This window comes from Schistocerca serialis, chromosome 9 (assembly GCF_023864345.2).
Source record: "Schistocerca serialis cubense isolate TAMUIC-IGC-003099 chromosome 9, iqSchSeri2.2, whole genome shotgun sequence".
Taxonomy (NCBI): domain Eukaryota; kingdom Metazoa; phylum Arthropoda; class Insecta; order Orthoptera; family Acrididae; genus Schistocerca; species Schistocerca serialis.
This window is the reverse complement of record NC_064646.1, coordinates 429,138,814-429,166,437: the sequence shown is the minus strand read 5'-3', so window position 1 is coordinate 429,166,437 and position 27,624 is coordinate 429,138,814. Positions and strand designations below refer to the sequence as shown.

General features: G+C 43.3%; 1 protein-coding gene across 4 annotated transcripts in view; it reads left to right on the top strand.

Moving 5' to 3' along the window:
* Positions 1-27,624, top strand: part of LOC126418883 (calmodulin-like) — a 220,461-nt gene that overhangs the window by 149,175 nt on the left and 43,662 nt on the right. For 2 of the 4 annotated variants that reach the window (XM_050085889.1, XM_050085886.1), the window contains one exon: positions 12,951-13,037. The exons of the other annotated variants lie outside the window; for them this stretch is intronic. In XM_050085889.1, coding sequence (XP_049941846.1) covers positions 12,951-13,037 — 87 coding nt within the window. The remainder of the gene's footprint in view (positions 1-12,950; positions 13,038-27,624) is intronic. 4 annotated transcript variants of the gene reach the window in all.

The following is a 27,624-nucleotide window of genomic DNA, read 5'->3' as shown; positions in this document are numbered from 1 at the left end:
GCTGACGTTCAATTGCATGAACACAGTAAATCTAATAAGCGACAAACTGTTTTCCTTTCATTATGTTGCGGAGGATGTCGGTGAGAAAAGTTTCATAAAGACTTCAAATTACGTTTAAAGTTTGCTGGAAATCGCTAAGTGCTTTCATTGTGAAATACTGGATGAATTAGTTTAGGTAATTTGCGTGACGCAAGTTGAACTCACTCGAGGCGTATACACAGTTCCTAACTTGAATAATTGTCTTATTTTGTTAAAACTTTAACGTATGATTGTACCTCTTAATGAATAAATTATGAGATCATTTCAATTTTTTAATATCAGTCAATAATTACATGAAATACTAAAAGTCAGACTTTTGTTACCCTGAAAGTCGTTAGGTAGGTAAAAAGCCAGTGGAAACGGGTAGTCGAATTACCGCTTTAGCCATTTAGTGATATAGATTCCTTTTTATAAAAAAGAGTCCTAAGGAAGGTGCATCGACGACATAAAGAAACAATCAGGACGAACTTATATACGAGAAGATGAATATGTAATATACAGAAAAGTCTGCAAGAGACCTATATCAGGTAGTGGATTAGTGGATTATAAATCGTCGATGATAATGTGTGATGATCGTTTCGCTCGTTGTTAAACTATGTTTACTGTAAAGTAATCAACAGATCTGATGTGTATGACATTGATTCTCCACCCATACGCACAGTTAACACTCGTCGTTGTTCTAGCATTAACTCCGTAATGGAGTTGACAAGGAATAGGCCAGTGTACACAGCGGTGGAATAATCTCTGATCTGGGGTACTCGTGAGCTACAATAGTTTGTCCTGTTAATTGACAGGATTATCTAGTCCCCTAAACCAGCTACTCGGGTCACGCCAAACTATGCTATACGTTTGAAGTTAATTAAATTGTAGTCACTGTTGTTACAAGAACAATAATCGTAGTGAAAATAATGGAACTGTTAAATCTCTTGCCAAATACGTTACTACATGATCGAAACTGTTTCCGTTCTGTGACTACCTTAACACTGAGGAAACAAGTAATCAGGTAATCTCCAAATGCAATATTTGTATTAACCAAACACGAGACACACTTTCTACCTTCACTCACTGATAACCAGACTCTTAACTCTCCGTGGTCTTTCCGTGGAATCCACAGAGTCGAAAATCAACTTTTTCTTAAAAAATTAAATATTTACCGAGGTCAAATCGCTGTAGTCGCCTTTGTCAGATTTAGGGAGGCGTAACTCTACTGATTGTACAGTGTGAATCGCTGTCACGCTTGCATTTGTTGGGAGGGTTTCTCACTTTAATACTTGTCTTTCTGTTTTCGACCTTTAGCATAAGATTATATCTCTTACTGAGTAGATTACAACATAATTTTAAATTTATAAATTTAATCGATAGTTATATGAAGGACTGAAAACCAAATTTTTGTTGCCCCTTCAAACTTTTCTATACTCGTTCCAGTACTTAATTTTATAACAAAAGTCGCAAATTATTTCTTTGCGTCTGTTTGCATGATATGTCCTGCATGTTGAATTATTCATGGAATAGAGATTGTGATAAAAATTAATTTAATTGGATTCATTATTTAGTTTATTGTCTTCAGTGAATGTATTCTGGCCTATTTTTGGCTCAACAACTAGAGGCATATTTCTGCTTTCAGTAGGATATTCCGGTTTTGATTTAAAATAGCACGCTAAAATAATTTGTTGCAGGCACCTTATCTTTCACAAACATCATTTAATTCTCTTCAGTATGAGATAACACAATTTCAAGATTCAGCTATGTCTGAAACTCAGAATACTACACGACACACACAGTACAATAATTCCAAATGGAAATAAAATTGAGAAAATAAATTTAGAAATACACCCAATATACTAAAAATAAAGTTTTTTGAAAAATAATAAGACGCGCTAACAATCATATGGCCCCAAAGCTGAAATACAAACTTTCGAGAAAAATAGATGTTTGTGAAAATCAAATTTGTAGACAACCACCAGTCTCATAGGTCACACTAGTTTTTCAACCAGATCTCAACACCCTATATTTCCTATGAAAGAATAATGTACCCACTTAGTATTACGAAAAATTAATTAATATTTAGGATCATATTTATTATTAATGTTAATTCGCAAAATTTCCATAGATGGGCTAATGACATTGCTTCTTTTGACAGTTGTTAAGTTGGTAATTAATGTGAAACTAGAATCAGAACATAAAGAACAGACAGTAAATGCACGTAACACACAGTTATGACTATTACAACACTTCGTGGTCCTCGTTAACACGATTTTCATTAAGCACATTCTTGGCCAGAGTTCGGATGAAGCTGCCGATACACATCCGATTACAAACTACTACTACTACTACCTACATCCAGTAAACACTAAATTGCGTTGCAAATCCTAGATAACAAGAGAGCAGCGCTGAGCAACAAACAATGTTCCGTGCTTTGATAACATATGGAAATCAATATCTGACTATCGGTGCACAGATTTTCATGAATATTCATTTATACAGTGTGGGCCTAGAGATATAGACCACACTGGTTCACCACAAGATGAACAGCTTTCAGGAGAATGCACATATGCGAAAACCTCAAAATCGATAACAGTGTGCTTTAGGCCCTTATGGTTCTCAGCGCTTGTTAACATTATACATGTTAGATCCATGTCTGAACGCATTCTCTGTATGCAAGTTACAGAACTGTTTTATAGCTGTCACCAAAACTACAGCATATGCAAAGTTACAATTTCGAACTTCTGCATATCGTATAATAAATTTATGGACAGTAACGAATAATTTATTTCTATTAATGTATCTGAAAGTACTATGCGTATCGAAATACGACCAGTTCTATTACACCCTGAAAGCCATTAGCTAGACAACCTGCAACTGGGACCGGGTGATCGTTTTAGCCATAAAATCGTATAGGTAGGAATCGTTGGAAGAAAACCGACGCAGACCTCGCGAGTTCCTGCCGGGTAAATGGCTGTGCGATCATTTCGCTGCCGCCATCGCATGTCGCTCGTAGGAAACATAAGAGTAAGATAAGAGAAATCAGTCCGCGCTCAGAGGTGGGTAGACAGTCATATTTACATCGATCAGTACAAGAATGAAACAGAAGGTGAAACTGCAAATACCGACACGAAGAACCACCCCCATGCACTGTACACTGGCTGGAGACACAGGCTGAACCACCTAAAACTTGCATCCCTTTTAATACTTGCACAGTTCGAGATACCGCAACAATTTGTAGCAGGCAAAGCGGGGCGGAAATCTGCTGTTTGGGTAGTTCTCTGAAATATTGCATCAAAAAAGATACGGAAGGAAGTATTTTTTTAATGGGAAGATTTTCTCTTTTATGTTATTCGAACGCTATTGAAAATAACGTGTACACAGACATGATGATGTGCTATGTTAGTGTTGAAACATTTCACAGAAGTATCCGACTAATACGCTAAACTTGAAAAGCGAAGTGGCCGGAATTGGTTGTTGTGGTGTGAAATCCTCCAAGTGGGCATCTCACGCTAGGTTCCGTTGTTGAATGCAGCAAAAATGTAAGACCGCGATACTATGATAAAGCGTGTTATCTCTTGGCTCTAGTTTATACGACATGTAGGGTGATTCCGTGATGATATTACAAACTTTCAGGTGTGATGGAGAAGAGTAAATGTACCAAACTGAGGTAACGGACCCTGGTATGGAAGCTACTGTGTCGAAAATTATAAGTGAAAATCGTTCTGGTACCTCTGCCAGAGGAATACATGCAACGGTACTATTGTTCAAGCATTGTAGGTAGGCAACATTCAGGAGAGATAGTATGGACCATAAGAAGAAAAAAATGCTAAGATGGGCTCTAAAATGCATACTTTAAGCGCAACGAGCACTTGTGGCATCTTGGCTACGGTGAAACACATCCATTTTACTGAACAAGTGTCCATAGCTGTCAAGAGCCCATGTTTATTACACACGGCAGCCCTGCCAAGCCGAAACTAGGCAGGTTGTGACGTAGGACGCTGGGGTCTGTAGCGAAGTCTCCGTTCTAACTCTTCCCAGAGGTGTTTCACTGGGTTCAAGCCGGGACTCTGAGCTAACCACTCCATTTCAGGAGTGTTATTGTCCACAAACTATTGCTTCACAAACGGTGCTTTATGACAGGGTGTCTCCAAAATCTTCCTCTAATGTACGCGGTACACAATAGTGTGAAATGTGTTCATATCTTTCCACATTTAGCGTTTTCTTAAGCGCAGCAAGGCGACCACACCCTAACCATGGAAAACGCCCCCATACCGTAACACTGCCTCCCCCGTATTTCACTGCAGGCACTACACATGATGGCAGGTGACGCTCTCCACACATTCGCCAAACCCAAATCCTTAAATCGGATTGCCACAGGATGCGGCGCGATTCATCACTCCATATCGTTTGTTTTCGGTCATCCACTGTACAGCTGCGTCGTTCTTCACACCGTCTCAAGCACCGACTACGGAAATGTGTGGCTTATGAAGAGCTGCTCGACCGTTAGGCCCCATTCTTTTTAACTACCTACGCACAGTAATAGCACTTTCTGGACTGCAGGTAGCACTTGGAACTCAAGAGTGATTCCTTCCTCTGATTTCGCGCGATTTTTTACAAACACACTCCGCAATGGTCTCCAGTCCTTGTCCGTCTGTATATGAGGTTCACCTGGTCTTGGTCTAGTTGTGCTTGTTCCTGCGCGTTTCCATTTCACAGTCACATCATCAATAGTCGTCTTGGGCAGCTGTAGATGGGATGAAATGTCCCTGATGAACCTGTTACTCAGGTGACATTCAATGACTGGTGCACATTCGAAGAACTCTACTGAACGACCCATTCTCCTGTTATTGCTTCTCTACCAACAATACAATACTCCTCGCCTCCTTTTATACTGGCGGGTCTGACGCTCGTGACATCTAGCGGTCGATTCTGCATTAAATAGGGGTGTCCGGATACTTTTGAGCGGATATAGAATAGTGCGACGCTCGTGCGTCCTGTAGACACAACTCACACAAGCGCCACGTAGAATACAGTAGCGACGCAGACAGAAGCAGGACAAATGCTCGCAGTTCCGGCAGCCGGGTTCATCAGCATGCGGCGCGCGGGAGATTGCAGAGGCGGCAGCGGAGCTTCCGCCCGCGATGTAAATGCGGAGCAACGGTTGCCTGGCAACCAGTAAACCGCCCGCCGCTGGGCAAATTGCACGCGCCCAGTGGCGCGTAACAGAGCCACCTCGAGCGGGTTGGCGACTGCTGTTACTACGCACGCATACACTTCTCCAAGTCCCTATGTGAATAAGTTCCTGGCTGTGTCCCTCTCGCATGACCCTTTTTTTTACGACAGATGTCCCGTGTAGGCACGCCTTGTAATTTCTAGAAATCCCTACGATTTTCAAGACTTAAATTATCATGCTACTTTACTCCGTGAAACTAGTCACAGATATTTGGAAATTATAAACGATTTTTGTGAAATGCTTTTGGGGTGACCTGTTCCTGTTCTCTCTCAGCCCCCCCACCACTGCCACTTGGATTTGCGACAGAAGTCACTTGCATTGCGTTCGTACATGTATCGCACACTCCGCAGCTTGTTCGTGCTACTCAAAATCGCAAGGTGATTAGTGTTACTAAGCGGCTGAAACGGTGACCCTGTCATCAGGGCCCTGTTATAGGCTGTATATCTGTTAGCTTTCAGGAGCAACGAAGTTTGATTTTCCTCATTTCGTATAACATATTCACTGAAATTAAAAATTTTAATGCTGTCATAATCTTTTATTTAAGAGGGATAGTTTTATGTCAAAGGTTTAATACAATAAGAAGAGTATTAAAGCTAAAAAGTGTTTGTATATCTTGAGGCATCGTGATTCACAGCGTGCAAATTATCCAGACTGTATTCATCCAGTATTTGAAATCATAGTACTTGGCAATGTCCATCGAACGTTACACGTAATTTCAAATCTTTTAAACTTTTTCTCGCTGACGACCTTCACAAAAAACTAAAGGAGAAGAGTTTATTGCTGCCTACATTTTCGCCTTTCATGCAGTAAAATTTCAGTATTAGTCTTGACATTTAAATTTATCTCTTCTTTACTACTAATTCAATTCGGAAGACGTTTTGCAGACATCAGCCACTAATGTAATGAGACGTTTGAATTGTTTTATGCATGGGAGTTCCATTCTTTTACCGAACGAGGTGGCGCAGTGGTTAGCACACTGGACTCACATTCGAGAGGACGACGTTTCAATCCCGCGTCCGGCCTGGTATTTACGTTTTCCGTGATTTTCCTAAATCTCTCCAGGCAAATGACGGGATGGTTCCTTTGTAAGGGCACGGCCGACTTCCTTCCCCATCCTTCCCTAATCCGATGCGACCAATGACCTCGCTGTTTGCCGATCGCGGTGGTCTAGCGGTTCAGGCGCTCAGTCCGGAACCGCGCGACTGCTACGGTCGCAGGTTCGAATCCTGCCTCGGGCGTGGATGTATGTGATGTCCTTAGGTTAGTTAGGTTTAAGTGGTTCTAAGTTCTAGGGGACTGATGACCACAGATGTTAAGTCCCATAGTGCTCAGAGCCATTTGAGCCAACCTCGATGTTTGATCTCTTCCCCCAAACAACCCAACCCTGCATTCTTTAAAGAATTGGGGGGGGGGGGGAGGAGCGTGTTGGTTCAGGACTAAGCTAGTTCAAATATTAATTTCCTACTTGTATCACCACTATCCTCCCTCCATGCAATTCATCTCACAACATCATCATGGACTTTCAAGGCTGTTCATATTCTGGAGGTGTTCAGTAAGCAATGCAACACATTTTTCCTAAAAGCTGGTTGGTTTTATTCAGGATAACAATACGCCATACTATTCCGCACTCTATTTGCTACTAAACCATTTTTGCATCATAATCTCCGTTCCATGCGACGGTCTTACGCCGCCTTACTGGCAGCGCCTGTATACTCTCATGATATCACTCTACTGGTCGACGTCGGAGCCAACGTCTTACTGCATCAATAGCCCCCCATCATCCACGTACTTCTTCCCGCGGAGTGCATCCTTTATTGGACCAAACAGACGGAAGTCAGAAGGTACGAGATAAGGGGCCGTAGGGTGGTTGAGTTCCTCTCGGGTGCAGGCCTTCATTTTTCATGGAGAAGGAGAAGAGCATTCGCATTTTTGTGGTGACGAACGCGCTGAAGTTGTTTCTTCAGTCTCCTGGCGGTAGTATAATACACTTCAGAACTGATAGTTCCTCCATGAGGGAGGACATCAAACAGAATAACCTTTTGAGTGCAAGAAGATAATCGCCATGACTTTACCGGCTGAGATTGCGGCTTCGAAATTCTTATTCGGAGGAGGGATGGTGTGGCGCATCCATCGATCACCTTGAATGAGACTGTCCGCACGTTCTAACATTGCAGGAATCACAGCTGTGTGCGGTCGGCTGGCACGCGGGAAATCGAACAGGTTTGAGTGACCCAGTTGCGATGATGACAGACGCCTCGGCCAACGACTCACCGTGATTTTGTTCACTGCCAGGTCTCAATAGACAATCTGCAATTGCCTATGAGTGTCATGATGTTCTCGTTTTGCGCCAAAAGAAACTCAGTGACAGTTGTCTGCTTGGAATGTACCTCCGTTACAGGCGGAAATTCGATGGCCACGTGTAGTGCCGCCACCAATCGGAACTTCATTAAACTATAGGGGCTAAAGCGTGAATATTCCCCAATGTCCCACAGGAAACGCAACTATTTTTTTTTCTTTTACGTAGATTTCTGGTTTTTGCTTTTGTATTTTTAATCATTTTGTGTACAAGTTATGGAACATGAGACTGGATACATTTTGTTTTCATCAGTCTCTTGCCTAGTTCTGCACTACATCTTCAACTATTTTTACCCTCTACAGCTTCCTCTGGCTGCATGGAAGTTATTGCCTGATGTCTTAACATATTTCCTATAATCCCGTACCTCCTACTCGTCAGTGTTTTCCATATGTTTGTTTCTTTACCTTACCAGCTCACCTAATTTTCCACATTCTGCTATAGTATCATATCTTAGATTCTCTTCTGTTGTGGCTTTTTCACAGTGCATGATTCACTACCACTGCACAGTATGTACCCCAAACACCACTATCAAAATTTTTAAAAAATATTTACAGTGTGCGTCTTGATTAATAGCGAAAACTGGCAATGGTGAAAGTACACGAAAACATAGGAAAAACCGTTCCAGAAAACTTTGATCCGTAAATGATCCCTTCGCGAGGCAAATGCCCCTGGGTGGCCACGGGCAGCCGCTGACCTGAGTACGAAACACTGTCCTGTTTATTGCATATGTATCTGAAATGCTAACTTTTCTGTTAAGCTTCCATGTGACTGAGCTCAAATTTCACCCAGAGTCCATGATTTTGGAATGTTGTACGTGAACTACGGGGCAGCGGCTCGTTTTTATGCCGATGAGCCAATATGGTCCAACGTGATCGTCGAGCAGGGTTTATACCTTAGCCTCTAAGGCCACCTCTAAACTTTTCTCTCTGGAATCATCTGGAAGAAAAAGTATTCACTGTGCAGCTATCCCGTTGGTACTATCGAAGAAATGAAGACACGAATAGTTCACTCTTGTCAAGATTTCTGATATGATGCGACAGTGCCTGAAAGAATTCGTAACTCGCTGTAGAGCCGAGTGCTATATTACATCCAAATGCGAGAAAAATATGGGGTTCAGCAAACTGTAATTTGCAACACGCTAAAGTACAGGGTGGTTATAATTACACTTTCTCTACTTGAGTCAGTATAAAGGAAAAACTGTTTCTAGTATGGGGACGCAACTTACAGGAATGATGATCAGACTGCGCGGTGAAGGATTTGCGTTGTTAGTAGTGTTAGTGTCATGACTTGCCTTTATTTCCCTTTATCTCTGAGAATTCGCACTCCAAGGACCAAGAACATGCAACAAAAACGGCACATGTTACTGTGATCTGATTCTATAACATGTGATCCCTGCAGTGTATGGGTTGGACTCAACTACTTTGATGCACGATGACGTTCCACCTGATATTGCTCGTGAGGTCACTCCGTTTCTCCGAATAAATCCGAAACTTTGGCCGATCGTTCCAAACTGCGTGACCACCAAGATCACCAGATTGGAACCCGTGCGATTTCTGCGAGGTTACCCGAAGGACAGTGTTTATCAAAGGGATACTGACAAACTGGAGGCTGAAGATGGGCATAGCGAGGGAGGCAGCCAACATCCCAACTCAGACATTTGGACCAGCAGTAGAGCAACATCAGGTGTGGTTCCAGGCTGTCGTAGATGTAGACGGTCATCACACTGAGCAACGTTTCTAACCTGGAACGCAAACATGGTACGCAGTTAACAAATGTTAAGCTCTTGTGTGGAAATCAAAGTGGGTTTCTTTCAATGGTTTATTTGTTTGTCCTGATAAATGTTTCCCCAAAGTTTCAGTATCCTACGATCACTCGCTCTTCATGTGGATGCTGTCAAGTAGCGAAAGTTCAATCGTAATCACCGTGAGGTGCTCTATTTCTTATTATGATACGCCATGGGTGAAATTTGAGGAAAAGTATACGTTCAAATACATTTCTACCAACTACGGAAGTCAGTACTGGCTCGATTCAAACATTCGTAATTATGTCGAAAACTGCTCTTTTCCTGAAGCATGTTTACGAAAACGGTTTGTTTTCTACGGATGCGCAAATTTTTGAATATATCGATATATATTGTATCAATATTTGTAGGTGAAGGTGATGTCGATACAGAATCTCGATATATCGAGATATGCTTCGAATTATCAATATTTGTAGTAATTTAAAAAAAGTTGGTCAAAGTCACAGAATTGATTAACAAACATTTCAAAACTTACAAATACTTTATTATATCCAACATTAAGCAACCAAAGACACGCAGTCTACTATAAAATCACTTATCTACACAAAAACGAATTAATGAAACCAATAATCTTCACCGATACACATTAACAGCAACCTTTGTTTAATATATATCTTCGCACACATAGTTATTTTGGAAACTCGCCGCGCGGGGTAGCCGAGCGGTCTTAGGCATCTTGTCACGGTCCACGCGGCTTCCCCCGTTGGAGATTCGAGTCCTCCCTCGGACATGGGTGTCTGTGTTGTCCTTAGCGTAAGTTAGTTTAAGTCAGATTAAGTAGTGTGTAAGCTCAGGGACCGATGACCTCGGCAGTTTGGTCCCACAAGACCTTACCACAAATTTCTAAAAATTTGGAGACTCAGATCAATCTGCAAACAAACTGAACACTGTAATCAAAATGATATCACTTTTCGCACACAATCACCAGCACATAAATAAGAGCATGGGAACCGTGTCCCACTACACACAGACGCTGTGTTCAGGTAAACTGTATATAGTGTGTCACGTCACGATAATCAGCGAACAACAGCAAGGCACCTAAAGAACCAAAGACGTAGGTGGTAGGAGGGCGTCAGGTTGCGTCATTCTTCCGTGGATATTGTAGGTAATGCTTGGATGGCTTCGGCGTATGGTCAATAGAATGCGACGCTGATCTGCGCCGTTCTTGGGAATATTGTTCGTGCCAAACGTGCCAGATAAATGACGAGCCAGCAGAAGCGAAATGGATGCCGAAAGAGAAGCCTCGGCTTCCTGGGAGTGAAACACTTGTGATACATGTTCTGAGCATGAAATAATTTCAGACAACAGAGCTCATTTCCCATTAAACACCACTGCAGTAATGTGTGTGATTTTTGTGCCGAGTGTTCATTACTTCTACAGTGCGTCTATCTTTTCTTGATCCAGGCAATCACAAGGTAAGAGAAACGCACATTCTGCCTTGTAGTTGAGAGCAGAAAGTGGTAATTTCAACCGTTCTCATGCAGTGTTGTCAACAAATTTTGCATCTTGCACCTACTATTTGCATTGGTACAAATGACACACAAAAGTAACAAGCTTTCATAAATATGCAGTGCAGAAACATTCGTGTTGAAAACTGTTGCTCATTTGTAGGATTGCGTATTGAATTAAATTACGTGCACCGTAAGACATTTGCTGTCAGATTGTAGATTGGTACCAGTTGGTATGGGCAACAAATCTGCTTATGAGAACTGTAGTACCTATAAATCGCTAAAAGACAGAAAATAAAAATATCGCTTTCGATATTCAGTATTAAATGTAGCTTAATCGATAATTTAAAAAATGGTTCAAATGGCTCTGCGCACTATGGGACTCAACTGCTGAGGTCATTAGTCCCCTAGAACTTAGAACTAGTTAAACCTAACTAACCTAAGGACAACACAAACATCCATGCCCGAGGCAGGATTCGAACCTGCGACCGTAGCGGTCTTGCGGTTCCAGACTGCAGCGCCTTTAACCGCACGGCCACTTCGGCCGGCAATCGATAATTTAAATATCGACGATGTATACTGATGTTACTATGGAGTATCGATGTTCTGACATCGATATTTACTGGCATCCCTATTGTCCTCTTTTGTACTATACTTGAACACATGTCGGTTTATTAATTATGAGGGTTTTTGAGTCATCAGTCTCTTAACTGGTTCGAAATGGGCGCCACGAGTTCCTCTCTTATGACAATGTATTTCAATCTCTCTCTTCCCCTACAATTTTTACCCTCTGCGTCTCCCACCAGTACCATAAGACTTATAGCTTAACACAAATCCTATCATCTCCCTTCTTCTTGACAGTGTTTTCAACATTTTCCCTTCTTCCCAGACTCTGCGGAAAACCTTCTCATTTCTTACTATATCAGTCCACCTAATGTTCAACATCCGACTATAACACCACATCTCAAACTCTTCCATTTGGTACTTTTGCGGTTTTCCCACAGTCCATTACTCACACAACGGTGTGCTCCAACCGTAAATTCTCAGAAGCTTCATCCTCAGATTAAAGCCTATGAATGGTACTAGCAGACTTTCTTGGCCAGGAATGTCCTCTTGTCTGTGCTCGTCTGCTTTGTATTTCCTTCTTGCATCGTCGGTCGTGGGTTGTTTTACTTCCAGGGTAGCAGAATTGCTTAACTTTGGCCACGTCGCAGTCCCTGATTTTGAGGTTACCTTTATTGCCAATTTCTTTTCTGCTACTCCTTATTACTTCGTCTTTCTTCTGTTTAGTCCCAATCCATACTCTGTACTCATTAGACTATACATTTGAACCAGCACATCCTGTAATTCTTCTTCAACTTCATTGCGGATACCAATGGCATTAGCAAATCTTCTCATTGATATCCTTTCATTCCGAACTTTAATCTCACTCTTGACACTTTCTTTTATTTTAGACACTGGTTCATCGATGTATAGATTGAACGATAGGGGCGAAAGACTACATTGCTGTCTTACAACGTTTTCAATTCTAGCATTTTATGCTTGGTCTTGCCTTCTTATGGTTCTCTATTCGTTATTCTGCATTTATTATATTATCCGTCTTTCTATACTCTTATTTTATTTATACTTTAGAACAACTTGCGTGATTTGACATTGTCGAACGCTTTCTACAGGTGTGGACCTTACGTGCCACATCGGCCTCCCGCTTCTTTCGTCTTTCCGGTTCTTGACTGGAAAATCAAACCATTTTAGCTTTCCAGAATGAGAGTTTGGAAGGTAGGAGACGAGATACTGGCAGAGGTAAAGCTGTGAGTACCGGGCGTGAGTCGTGCTTCGGTAGCTCAGATGGTAGAGCACTTGCCCGCGAAAGGCAAAGGTCCCGAGTTCAAGTCTCGGTCGGGCACACAGTTTTAATCTGCCAGGAAGTTTCATTTTAGCTTTGTCAGGCACACTTCGACTGCCCAACTCGTTAATCCATCTGTGACTGATCACTGCGTGTATAATAACCTAGCTGTTACTAACAAAAATAAAGTACTAATGCGAGAGAGTCAGATGAGAGATGTATGATAACTGGCGGGTTGTTTTCAGCTGGCAGCGGCGATGAGCAGTTGCAATGGCCCGGAGCGGCGATTCCGAACAAGTGTCTACATTCCTGTCGACGACGATTGGACGGCGGTAAGTCTACAGTGCCCACCTACCGCGTTCCCCCTGCGTTGGGCATCGGCTGGGCGTTTGGAGTGGAGAATCTACGGTGCCACGTAACCTTCGGCTGAGAACGTTCACTAAACCGAGACTGAACGTTATGGTTCGGGTGGTGTTGCCATAAGTCTCCACGCCACGTCTTTAAAAACTCACAGAAGTACTGTGTTGTCACCTCTTCTCTACCACTGGTGAGCAGCCCCCCTATTGACGACAGCGTCAGTGTAGCCTTCTGAAACTACTAAACTGATAACTTAATCCAAGTATAAAAGCGCTCGTTTATTGTAACTCATAAAATACCTTGACGTGAACTTTGGTAAAGAAGTACCCAACAAAGGCGGAAACATAGTCCGTGACAAGTTAGCACTTCTTACTATTGGATAGTTGCGATTGGCTGCCGATGTCAGAGATAACGAGCTCCTGGACCGTTGGCTCTCCTCGTCAGATGATGTCATCCTAGCCTCCAGATAGCGTCCGTAATGGTTGTGGCAAAGTAGTCCATCCGCTGCAGGCGACTTCTGTGAACAGCCGCCGAGGCTTATGGTTCTCACGGCCTCGCCTATAGTCCACGCAACCCAGTATACGAATGCGCTGTAAGGGATGTCTATCCGGCAGGGGCAACCGGAGGATTCGCTGTACACTACTGGCCATTAAAATTACTATACCGAGAAGAAATGCAGCTGATAAACGGGTATTTATTGCACAAATATATTAAACTAGAACTGACATGTGATTACATTTTCACGCAATTTGGGTGCTTAGATCCTGAGAAATCAGTGCCCAGAACAACCACCTTTGGCCATAATAACGGCCTTGATACGCCTGGGCATTGAGTCAGAGCTTGGATGGCGTGTACAGGTACAGCTGCCCATGCAGCTTCAACACCATACCACAGTTCATCAAGAGTAGTGACTGGCATATTGTGACGAGCCAGTTGTTCGGCCACCATAGACCAGACGTTTTCAGTTGGTGAGAGATGTGGAGAATGAGCTATCCAGGGCAGCAGTCGAACATTTTCTGTATCCAGAAAGGCCCGTACAGGACCTGCAACAAGCTGTCGTGCATTATCCTGCTGAAATGTAGGGTTTCGCAGGGATCGAATGAAGGGTAGAGCCACGGGTCGTAACACATCTGAAATGTAACGTCCACTGTTCAAAGTGCCGTCAATGCGAACAAGAGGTGACCGAGACGTGTAACCAATGGCACCCCATACCATCACGCCGGGTGATATGCCAGTATAGCAACGACAAATACTCGCTTCCAATGTGCGTTCACCGCGATGTCGCCAAACACGGATGTGACGATCATGATGCTGTAAACAGAACCTGGATTCATCCGAAAAAATGACGTTTTACCATTCGTGCACCCAGGTTCGTCGTTGAGTACACCATCGCAGGCGCTCCTGTCTATGATGCAACGTCAAGGGTAACCGCAGCCATGATCTCCGAGCTGATAGTCCATGCTGCTGCAAACGTCGTCGAACTGTTCGTTCAGATGGTTTTTGTCTTGGAAACGTCCCCATCTGTTGACTCAGGGATCAAGACGTTACAGCCATGCGGAGATGATGCCTGTCATCTCGATTGTTAGTGATACGAGGCCGTTGGGATCCAGCACGGCGTTCCGTATTACCCTCCTGAAATCACCGATTCCATATTAAGCTAGCAATCATTGGATCTCGACCAACGCGAGCAGCAATGTCGCGATACGATAAACCGCAATTGCGATAGACTACAATCCGACCTTTATCAAAGTCGGAAACGTGATGGTACGCATTTCTCCTCCTTACACGAGGTATCACAACAACGTTTCACCAGGCAACGTCGGTCAGCTGCTGTTTGTGTATGAGAAATCGCTTGGAAACATTCCTCATGTCGGCACGTTGTAGGTCTCGCCACCGGTGCTACCCTTGTGTGAATGCTCTGAAAAGTTGATCATTTGCATAACACAGCATCTTCTTCCTGTCGGTTAAATTTCGCGTCTGTAGCACGTCATCTTTGTGGTGTAGCAATTTTAATGGTCAATAGTGTATAAGGGGACGATCAAAAAGTTTCCGTTTGAGGGTATTGCTGCAGCGAATATGCAACTCCGATGTGTATATGTAAGCGCCGACATGTAGGAAAGGGCGTATTGTGGCATTCGTGTGTCTCTGACGTGCGTGGGGTAAATGTGGAAACGTGAACTACGGCGGCGTTTTACCAAATGCGTCCAAACAGCACCAACGTGCTATTATTGTTTTCTTGCCTGCCGAAGGACAAACACTGATAGATATCGATAGAAAATGAAAAATGTGTACGGGACCGCGTGTCTGTCGAGAACGACCATTATGGAATGATGCTCGACTAGGGCTGCTGCTGTTCCTTGATAACGCACATCCCCATATCGCAAATGTAACGTAGAAGTTGCACCAAGTCAAGTGGGTGACAATGGATCACTTCAACCTATAGTTCTGATGTCTCCCGAATGCGCTGGATTATCACGCATTCAATCTCTTAACCCTTTGAGTCCCATGAACACGAAGAAAACAAAATTAAAATTTTTCACTATTTAATCTCTATTATCATAGTAAACAAAGAATACAAGAAGAAATTGGCAACAAGTAAACATTCAATTGTGTTATGGAGGTGGTTTCACTATGGAACCAGTATGATATACAGTTACCAACCACGAATCGTTTCATGTGATATGTCTATGCCACAGTCCCACATCTCGAAACTTTCATTAACTCATCATGCCTAAAACATAGTCCTAGATAAGAATCAAAAATGGGCCTAAGTTTTGATAAATTTTGTATCAAAACTGTATACCGTCCACGTGGTTGCATTTCGAAATCACTCATGAAAGCAAAAGTACAAACTCAAGTGTGCGTTGCAGTAACTTTCGACAAACTTACCTTCACTGACAATGATCTCATCAATATTGTCACTGTAAAAAAAGGCCGCAAGTCACAATCTCCAACAATCACGTAGTACTATATCCGCACCGAATGTTGCTTTGAACGCAGTAATTTATTGCTACGACGTGTCTCCTTGGTAGAAGTACCTGAGTGTGCCACTAGATGTCTCTGCCTTACAACAGCATCGGTGGTTTCATGCTAAAAGCATTGGTACTTTAAAAAAATTAATGAAATGGTTGTTTTAGGCAGAAACCCCTTGTAGCCGAAGGGCTAACAGTGGCAGATCTCTGTCGGACGAGGATCCACAATAAACAATTACGGACTTCTTCTCACGTGTTTTGCCAAATGGGTATCTTGAACATGGTACGTCAGTGGGATGATTGCCTCAATGCTCAGGTGAATTTACCTGACTGGCATACTAATTCTGAAATAGTACGGCCTTCGAACGGAAACTTTATGGTCGCCCCCTTACAATGCTGTATAGACAGCTTGCAGTTTATGGAATTAAACTCAACAGCAAATGAGTGAATTTAGCCTACATTTGTAACGTGTAACACTTCGTTTTGCCCTAATAACAACATCTACGTGTTCACGCATGGACTCTACGGGAGACGGAAAGGTTGGGGGAGCCATCAGTGAGGGGGTTTGTCATTAAGTTTTGATTAGCTGAGGTCTCGAAATTTGGTGATAGTGTTAGTCATTCTCTACACCCTTCAATGTGGCTCATTTCCCCCAATAACGGACGACGTTTCGGAGACCTTGGTTGTAGAAGGAAACATTCCAGCTTTAAGATTTTCTCGTTGTCATCTGCAAATGCACGCCACACATGAAAGAGGAAAGATCCACTGGGTCTCGTCTCATGTCAGGAGAATACGTCGGAAGCGGGGAGGGTGGGGATAGGGGGATGGGGAGGGGGCAGAGGGTGGTAGACGAAATTTGATAGGCCAAAAAAGCAGCATGTCTGACTGTGTCCTGTAAAAAGGGAGCTGGGACACTATCTTGGAGATAGTGCTTCTCGCGTCGCTTCATCTTGACAGACTTCCGTTACCTCCCCAAGAGCCTTAATTGTTAGCGACACATCTTGGCAGTCCCAAAAATACTTAGCAGTGCGTTGAGTGTTGGATTTTCGCCATTTTTGGAGGAGGAGAATCGACATATTTCCAGTAACTGCTGTGTCCTTCATCTCGGTGCTATAATGATACACCCAGCATTACTTCATGGTGACTGATAGGCTAAGGGATTCATTTCATCTGGCCTGAGACAGCTGTAACATTTCTGATGCTACCTCAGTTCTGCTGGATTTATGAAAGCGTGTGAGCAGTCGCTGAACTCAGTTGTCGATGATCTTTGTCATGTTCAAATTGTCGCACAAGCGATTGGAAACTGATTCATGAGCGATTTTTCACTTTTTTCCAGTATAGCCTCGATTGTGATACACCGATTGTGGAGCACCAGGTCCTCTACTTCCCTTGCGAGAGAGATGGCCTGTCATTTCGCTCTGCAGTACATCATTCCGACTTTTTGGACAAATTTGAAAGTAACTGTGTCACGTAACCATTGTGCCATGTGATGGTGCATTGACGCCGTACACGTCCACCAGTTGAACAGGATTGTTGCAGCGTTCTTTCCCTTCAAACCCAGAAAACGAATTACCGGACAATACTCCACTTTATCACGTTAATGGGCTGGACCATTTTGTTTTGAATGAGCTTGCAAACTGAGATTATGGTTCCGCATCAGCTGTAGAATATTGCAGAACAAATGAGAACTTGTGCCAGACTGTGATTCGAACCCGGATTTCTCGCTTGTCGCGAACAGTCACCTTAATCACTTCGGCTATCCGAGCAGCGTTCCAGAAGCAGCCCAGATCTCCAGTTACAAGCACAAGAGTAGACACCAGGAAAGGTGGAGATTTGGGGCGCTCCTGGAAGCGTGCTGGAATAATCGAAGTTGTTACGGCGACCGCTCGGGACGAGCAGGAAATCCGGGTTCCAGTCGCAGTCCGGCACAAGTCCTCATTTGTTCTGAAATATTCCACAGCTGATGCGGGACCATGATCGTAAGTAGCGTGTTCATTCTTAACTCAACGCGGTTGTTGGTCGTCAACCGGTGTCTCAGACATTGCTGCGCAGCACCTTGCTTTAACTCGTACAGCAGCTGGCTGCAGTACTATGGCGTGTGGATTTCAGTGTTTACCGGGACTGTACCTTTGAACAACAAAAAATTAAATAATTTTATTTTTTTAAGTGACAAAATTTTATGAGTATCCATCGAATTCTGCATCTGAACTTCGGAATGGTATGAAAGAGATTGAGTCTGTTAATTTGAACAAGACTATAATTTGTAATGAACGTAAACAGTCTATACCGCAAGAAACCTTTATGTTTGTGGCTACCAGTTTCGGTCAGTTTTTGTTCATCTTCAGACCTCATATCATGATGGCAGACTGTGGCGGTGAACAGAGCAGGCGTTGCGACTCCATGAACGTCAATGAGCAGTGTCTCAGACACTACAGAGTCGCAGTTTGCTTTGGCTCCTCCAGCAGTTGTTCGTGTAGTCGTAATGCCTGCTCCGTTCACCGCCACCGCCTACCAACATGGTGTGAAGTCCAAAGATGGTTAAAAACTGACCGAAACAGGTAGACTTAAAAATAAAGGTTTCCTGCGGCCGAGACTGTGTATGTTCACTTTAAAGAAAGAAACGCTATTCTCCATGACAAACGTTCTCAAAACTTACTGAACACTAATTGTTGAGCAAGCTTACTGCTGAAGATGCTTAAAATGGAGTGGCGTGAGGTTCTCGATATTTTTTCTCTTTTCTTCCGTCTTGATCGACGCATTTACCATTTCACAGTCCATAACATCAGAGCAGCGGACGTTTTGTTCGGGGCCGCAGCTCGTCTGGAGCAGAGTCGGAACAGGGTCGCAACAGCCGGGCCACAGTTCTCCTCATGAATTATGTATTTTCTTTGGTGTGTCCGGCACAGCGTGCACTGTCTGAGCGCTCGCCTAGATACTACTTATCCAGTCCGTTTTACTCTAGAGTATTTTGCAGTTATTTCTCTGGATGGTCACAAATTTAAAAAATATCTGCACCAGGGAATAAGAATAAGCCTCTGTTTTTTACGCCAACGATGAGAACAATCGACTCGATTTCAATAGCGTTGGAGTCTAACATGCATTAGGCATGAGCATCTTTCAGCAACTTCTAAATACAGAAGGAAGCACCTAGCCTTTCCACCTCATTATCTCGTTTAACGTTTCACACTTCAAAAACATCAATAAATTGTTTTCATTTTGACCGAGAGAAACGAATGGATCAAAAAATAATAGCTAACTTGTTGCATCATCTTTGGACATGCATCCGAGGTAGTATTTTTTCTTTTTCTGATATTTTGTATGATAACCTAACGGCCATCTCCAAGATGAATCACTGGCAGAGTTTAAACCGCTTGACACAATATAGACAGCAGCTGTTTGGAATGCTAGTAGCTATAAAAGGCTCAGAACAATAATCAATAATTCTTCAGAGAGCGCAGACGTGAAGTGGGAGGGAGGGGGGTGGCAGTGGGATTCCATGATTTGAATATACTCACTGTTCAAGAAAGGTACATCGAGACACCAGCGATACGGTCGCCTTCTATAGCCCAACAAATCTGCTGTGGCTGAACACAGTATTTCCACTATCCACTTCATCGATATCGCGAAAGCCAAGATACTGGCCACAGCCTCATCCACTTGGGATTCAGTGGTCAAGAAAACTCTGGAAATTCAATTATCAGACATCCTGCTCAATACAGACGAGACTTTTCAGCTCGAAAAACCGTTGAAAATCCACATTACTCTGACAGACCACGACCAGTTCTAGGGACTGCTGTTAAACAATTTCGAAAAGGGTCACCAGACTCGAAATGACTTGTGAGACGACTTTTAAATAGTCACAGATTCTTTCTACAATTGTAAGAGCCCTTTAGCAATCTGACTGCACTCAGAAAGATTCCTTTATCTAAAGCACTAGTTTCGGAAAGTGTGTCATCTGCAACCTGTCCCTCGCTACATTCGCAAAATCCCCACATAGGCCAAACAAGACATTCAAAGCTACGTAGGACAAGAGTGACACCAAAATGCAAACACTTCCAGTGTCCAAGGGAACTAACGCCGTTTATTTACTTTCTTTGAAGCTCCCCGACCTGCCTCCTCTGATAACACCTTTGCCTGCTAGCTAACACCACCACGTTCTAATATAAGCCATCCGCCGAGGAACCACAAGCACACACATTAAATGCAATACATGCCAACAAGAATCTAAAAAGAGACCTGATCAGGATATCGTGAATGGAAAGGCATTTGCGATTTCTTATAAGAATTCCAAACTATAAGGGGTGATCAAAAAGATTCCATTCGAAGCCCGTACAGTCCAGAAACGGTATGTGACTCAGGCAAAATCGCCATGAGCATTGAGGCAGTCATCCCACCGACACGCCAAGTTGAAGATACCTGTTTGGTACAACACCATGCCTTGCAATGTACGTAACTGCCTGCTACAAATCCTAGTCCTGAAGGAATCGTCTACCCTTCAGGGCCTTTTTTAAGGGATCGAAGGCATGGGGAGAGTGTAGGATTATAGAGCGTGTGCTCGGGTATCTCCCACTTGAATGGCGTAACTGGTGCATTGCGACATTTGCGGTATGAGGACGCGCGCTATCATGAAACAGCAGCACATCTTGTCGCAGTTTTCCCGGACGTTCCGCCTTAATTGAACCCCTATATACGCGCATCGGAGTCGCGCTGGATTGCATATACGCTGCAGCAACGCCCTTACGCCGAAACTTTTTGATCGTCCCTTACAGAAGAACAACTTCATCACTGTCGATAACTAGGTTACCACTTCTCAAGCAGGTAACTTCATTTCCGCCGCCAGATTGCCTGCAACTCGCCTGCTATGGTTGGGTGAAATTTTATTAGAAATAGCAGACTGATAAATAATGAAATAAAGTGTTTATTTCAACATAAAAGAAAGTCCTACGTTCTTTAAGAAATACTTGATCCGGCGAAATGGATAATTATTCCCTGATGTATGACCCCGCTTATGGACACGTGGCAAAATGGTGACTTTACTTGGTGCTTGTGTAGTTGGCAATGTTCGACCTCACAGAATTTCGTAGCACCTGCTGGAAATTTCCGGTGTTCGTCTTTAGACGGAGACTGATATGACCGTGGTATACTTATTTTAGCTGATTTATTGAAGTTTCACATTATTCAGATATTAATTTCACTCATGTGGGCACGAAGGCCTACCCACAGCCAGTTTTGGATTTGAAGCCGTTTTCACATGGAAAATTGTGTGCCGTTGTGTCATAACGCGGCAGAGAAAATCGCAGGAGGCGGCAGCTAAGGTAGGAATAGCCTTCCAGGAGATGTTGCAGAGATGAAGAAATTAATTCACTCGCAACGACAATTAATATATAGACGGTTGGAACTTTAATAGTGGCAACTATTTATTTACAGGTCGTACAAAGTAGATACGTGTTTCAAAGTTTTACTGACCTTCAAAATAGTCACCAGCATTGTGTATAACCCGTTGCCAGAGATGTGAGAGTCGTAGGATACTCTTAGCAGGGCCAGTTGTGTTGACAGTTCGAGCGGCACGGTCTATTGCCCGACGAATTTGTAGCAGTTCTGAAGCGAATGCCGTGAAGTGTTTCCTTCAGTTCAGAAATCGAGTTGAACTCACGGGAGCTAAAGTCAGGGGAGTGCAGTAGGTGGTATAGCACTTAGCAGCCCTTTCAGTCAAACAAATCAGTAACAGCTTGCACTGTACGTGCTTGAGCAGTGTCCTGCAAAACGATGACCAGGTCCTGCAAGTGTCATCACTTCTGTCTCTAAGCTGGTCGTAGGCTGTGTACCAAAAATGAACAGCATAGAGACAGACGTGATGACACTTTATGCAGGATCTGGCCATCATTTTGCAGGACAATTCTCAAGCGCGTACGGTGCAAGCTGTTACTGATTTGTTTGACTGATGGAGCTGTAGTGACGTTGGACAATGGGGTCTATAGCGAAATCGGAGTTCTGATTCAATCAGAAGGTGTTCGACTGAGTTCAAGTCGAAACTCTGGGCAGGGCTGTCCATTTCAGGAATGCTATTATTCACTAACAATTGCCTCACAGCGCTACTTTATGACAGGGTGCATTGTCAGGTCGATACAAACAATCGTCGTCTCCTAACAGTTCTTCTGCTGTACACAGTACACAATGCTGTTAAAATGCGTTCATATCCTTCCGTATTTAGCACTGCAATAAGGAGCCACGCCCTAATCACATAAGACACGCCCATATCGTAAGACGACCTCCTGCGTATTTTACTATTCACACTACGCATGATGGCAGGTAAGGCTCTCCAGCCATTCACCAAACTCAGTCTCTTCCGTAGGATTGAAGCAGGGTACAACGTGATTCATCACTCCAAACTGCTCGTTCCCAATCACATAAAGTTCAGTGGCGTCGCTCTTTAGACCAGCTCAAGCATCGCCTAGCTCTGACTACTAAAATACCCTGAAGCGCCAATGCGTATTCAAATACAGAGGTATGTAAACAGGCACAATACAGCGCTGCGGTCGGCAACGCCTATATAAGACAACAACTGTCTGGCGCAGTTGTTGGGTCGGTTACTGCTGCTAAAATGGCAAGTTATCAAGATTTAAGTGAGTTTGAACGTGGTGTTATAGTCGGCGCACCAGCGATCGGACACAGCATCTCCGAGGTGGCGATGAAATGGGGATTTTCCCGTATGACCATTTCACGAGTGTACCGTGAATATCAGGAATCCGGTAAAACATCAAGTCCCCGATATCACTGCGGCCGGCGAAACATCGTGTAAGAACGGGACCATCGACGACTGAAGAGAATCGTTCAACGTGACAGAAATGCAACCCTTCCGCAAATTGCTGGAGATTTCAATGCCAGGCCATCAACAAGTGTCAGCGTGCGGACTATTCAATGGAACATCATCGGTATGGGCTTTCGGAGCAGAAGGCCCACTCCTGTACCCTTGACGACTGCCCGACACAAAGCTTTACGCCTCGTCTGGGCCCGTCAACTCGCCTGGGGCAGCCAACACCGACATTGGACTGTTGATGGCTGGAGTCCCGTTTCAAATTGTATTGACCCATGGATCCTGCATGTCATTAAGGGACTCTTTAAGCCGGTGGAGGCTCTGTAATGGTGTAGGGCGTGTGCAGTTGGAGTGATGTGGGACCTCTGATATGTCTAGATACCACTACGACAGGTGACACGTACGTAAGCATCCTGTCTGATCACCTGCATCCACTCATGTCCGTTGTTCATTCCGACGGACTTGGGCAATTACAGCAGGACAATGCGACACTCCACACCTCATAATTGCTACAGAGTGGCTTTAGGAACACTCTTCTGAGTTTAAACATTTCCGCTGGCTACCAGACTCCCCATACGTGAACGTTATTGAGCATATCTGGGATTCCTGCAACGTGCTGCTGAGAAGATGTCTCCTCACCCTCGTACTCTTACGGATTTATGGACAGCCCTGCAGGATTCATAGTGTCAATTCCGTTTAGTACAACTTCAGACATTAGTCGAGTCCATGCCACGTCGTGTTGCGGCACTTCTGCGTGCTCGCGGGGGTCCTGCACAATATTAGGCAAGTGTGCGAGTTTCTTTGGCTCGTCAGTGTATGTTGCTTATGAGGAGTTGCTGAATCACTGTACTCCATTGTTTTTTTAACTCCTTACGCATAGTCATCGTGGTAGCTGGACTGCTGGTAGCATTATGGAACTCACGAGTGATTTCTTCCAATGAGTTCATGCGATTTACAACAAACCCTCGCAACGCGCGGCGGTCCCTGTCCACCTGTGCATGAGCTCTACCTGTATTTGGTTCAGCTGCCGTTGTTCTTCGCGTTTCCACTTCACACTCACGTGACGAACAGTCTGCTTTGGCAGCTTTAGAAGAGTTCTGTTGTCCTCGATGGATTTGATACTCAACTGACGTCAAATGACTAGTCCATATTCGAAGTCACTGAACTCTCCTAACCGACCCATTTTGCTGTTACTGCACTTCATAATATTCTCCATCCCCTTTTATACCGGAGGGTCCACCTCTAGTGACATATAGTGGCAAATGCCGCATTACATGGGAATATTAGGAAACTTTTGATAAGGTAGTGTACTTAGTCGCTTTTACAAACAATCTGATGGAATTATCTTTCCCTGTATTAAAGACGCGTATCTGTATTCACAGGGCATGTACCCTGTAATTGAAAAAAGTATCATGATGATCTCCCCATTGGCAAAAGATTCCGGAACAGTCCCCAATCGGATTTCCGGGAGAGGACTGCCACCAAGGGGAGGTGATCATGAGGACAAGACTGCGAGGGGGGGGAGGGGGGGGGGGGGAATGCTAGAAGTCTGAACTTAGTAGGAAAGCTAGAAAATCTGAAAAGCGAAATGCAAATGCTCAGTCTACATATGGTGGTAGTCAGTAAAGTGAAACGAAAAGAAGACAAGAGTCTGGTCAGCTGATTATAGGGCAATATCAACAGTAGCAGAAAATCGTATAACGGGAGTAGAATCCGTTACGAATAGGAAGGTAGGACAGAGAGTGTGCTACTGTGAACAGTTCAGTGATAGGTTTGTATTCATCAAAATCGACAGCAAACCAACACTGACAACGATAGTTCAGATATACATGCCGACGTCGCAAGCTGAAAATTAAAAGATGGAGAAAGTATATGAGGATATTGAACGGGTAATAAATTTCAGCTAGTAATAGATGTACCATATGACTTCCGAAAAATATCATCCTGACAATTCCGAAGGCTGCAAGACCCGACAAGCACGAGAATTATCACGCAATCAGCCTAGCACCTCATGCACCCAAGCTGCTGACAATAATAATATACAGAAGAATGGAAAACAAAATTGAGTAGGTTTTAGATGACGATCAGTTTGGCTTTAGCGAAGTTAAAGGCACGAGAGAGGCAGTTCTGACGTTGCGGTTGATAATGGAAGCAAGACTAAATAAAAATCAAGACACGTTCATCGGATATATTGACCTGGAAAAAGCGTTCAACAAAGTCAAATAGTGCAAGATGTTCGAAATTCTGAGGAAAATTAGGGTAAGCTTTGGGGAGAGACAATATGTACAATAGCCAGGAGGGACTAATAAGAGTGGAAGACCAAGAACGAAGTGCTCAGAAAAAGAATGTAAGACAGGGATGTAGTCTTTTGCCCCTGCTGTTCAATCTATGGTTCGAAGAAACAACCATGGAAATAAAAGGAAGGTTCAAGATTTAATTAAAATTCTCAGTGAAAGGATATCAATGTATCATGATGATATTGCTATCCTCAGCGACAGTGAAGAAGAATTACAGGATCTCCTGATGGAATGAACAGTGTAATGAGTACAGAATATGGATTGAGAGTAAATCAGAGAAAGATGAAAGTTATGAGAAGCAGCAGGAATGTGAACAGCGAGCAGCTTAACATGATGATTGATGGTCATGAAGTAGATGAAGTTAAAGAATTGTGCTACCTAGGCAGCAAAATAACCAATGACAGGTGGAGCAGGAGGACATCAAAAGCAGAGTAGCATTGGCAAAAGGGCATCCCGACAAGAGAAGTCTACTAGTATCAGACATAGGCCTTAATTTGAGGAAGAAGTTTCTGAGAATGTACAGCATTGTATGGTAAAGAAACGTAGACTGTGAGAAAACCAGAACCCAAGAGAATCCAAGCATTTAAGATGGGGTGCTATAGACGGATGTTAAAAATTAGGTGGACGGATAACGTAAGGAATGAGGTGGTTTTGGGTAGAATCTGAGAGGAAAGGAACGTATGGAAAACACTGGCAAGATGATGGGACATCCGTTAAGATATCATGGAATAACTTCTGTGGTAATGGAGTGAGCTGTAGAGGGTAAAACCTGGAAAGAAAGACAGAGTGGAATAGATCCAGTAGATAATTGAGGACATAGGTTGCAAGTGCTGCCCTAAGATAAAAAATTTGCTACATGAGAAATTCGTGGCGGGCTGCATCAAACCAGTCAGAAGACTGCTACCACAACGACGGCGTCCTCGCTACACAGACTAGATGGCGCCTGATATACGCTTTATAATCCATGGCAACGGCGTCCTCACCGCAAGGAGTGGGGGGCGTTGTAGTTCTTCCATATTAGCCGTTTAGTAAATTGACTCAAATGTTTTCGACGTAAATGTACGAATAGATATATTATATTACAAGACGACACCAATTTTTGTGTGTCGCAAATTGTTTTACTTTATGTTATGGCACATAACGTAATATACTTTTACGAATTTTACGAGTTGACTACGGAACATTTGTTATTATTTTATAATTAACACTATAATTGTAACTATTTTTGAACGGAATGTTTCCGTTTTCTGTTATTTACTGTCACTTAAATTTATGTTAAACCAAGGTGACTAGTAATTACGTATAATAAACTGCCGCTAGGGGTCTTGCCGTCTAGTCACGTGATCTCAGCACACTATTTAAGCCCATACGAAGAGTTAGTCTCGCATACTTTCCCGCCGTTATGTAGACAGGAGTGACACCACCAGCAGTCGACCAATGGGTAACATATTTTAAATTTATGTAATTTTAGCTGTTGTATGATGAGGTCGCCCAGAAAATGACCCCCACGTCGGGTTGAAACCGGTTGGCGGTATAATAATAATAAATGCGATTAAGGTTGTTTTTGAATAATTGAGAATAGTGATGATTCAAAAATGAAAAAAAGGGAATGCTTCACTCTTCCATTGATCTACAGTACATTGCTGCCAGTAAAGCGGTTCCTTCATATACTGTTTGCAAAATCGAACGAACCTCGTCAGTTTCAGTGGCGCTTCCTCTCTTGAGCGATTTCAGCTGATTTTCTATTCCTTGGTCATTATTTCGATATCTGCCATTTTGTCATTCTTTCGATGATTTAAAGGAGTCACTACAGTGCGATCTTCCTCTGTGAAACAGTTTTGGAAAAGGCGTTTAGTATTTGGGCCTTTTCTGTGCGATCCTCCATTTTAATTCTATTATGGTCACAGACTGTGTGGACAGATGGCTTCGATCCGTTTTCTGATTTAACATTTGACCGAGGTACTATAATTGCATTTTGGAATATTTGAGGTCAGAATATAGGGTGTTACAAAAAGGTACGGCCAAACTTTCAGGAAACATTCCTCACATACAAAGAAAGAAAACATGTTATGGGGACATGTGTCCGGAAACGCTTACTTTCCATGTTAAAACTCATTTTCTTACTTCTCTTCAAATCACATTAATCATGGAATGGAAACACACAGCGACAGAACGTACCATCGTGACTTCACTTTGTTACAGGAAATGTTCAAAATGTCCTCCGTCGCATGGAATCCCTGGTGCGCTGATGCAGCCCTAGAGAATGGCGTATTGTATCACAGCCGTCCACAATACGAGCACGAAGAGTCTCTACATTTGGTACCGGAGTTGCGTAGACAAGAGCTTTCAAATGCCCCCATAAATGAAAGTCAAGAGGGTTGAGGTCAGGAGAGTGTGGAGGTCATGGAATTGGTCCGCCTCTACCAATCCATCGGTCACCGGATCTGTTGTTGAGAAGCGTACAAACACTTCGACTGAA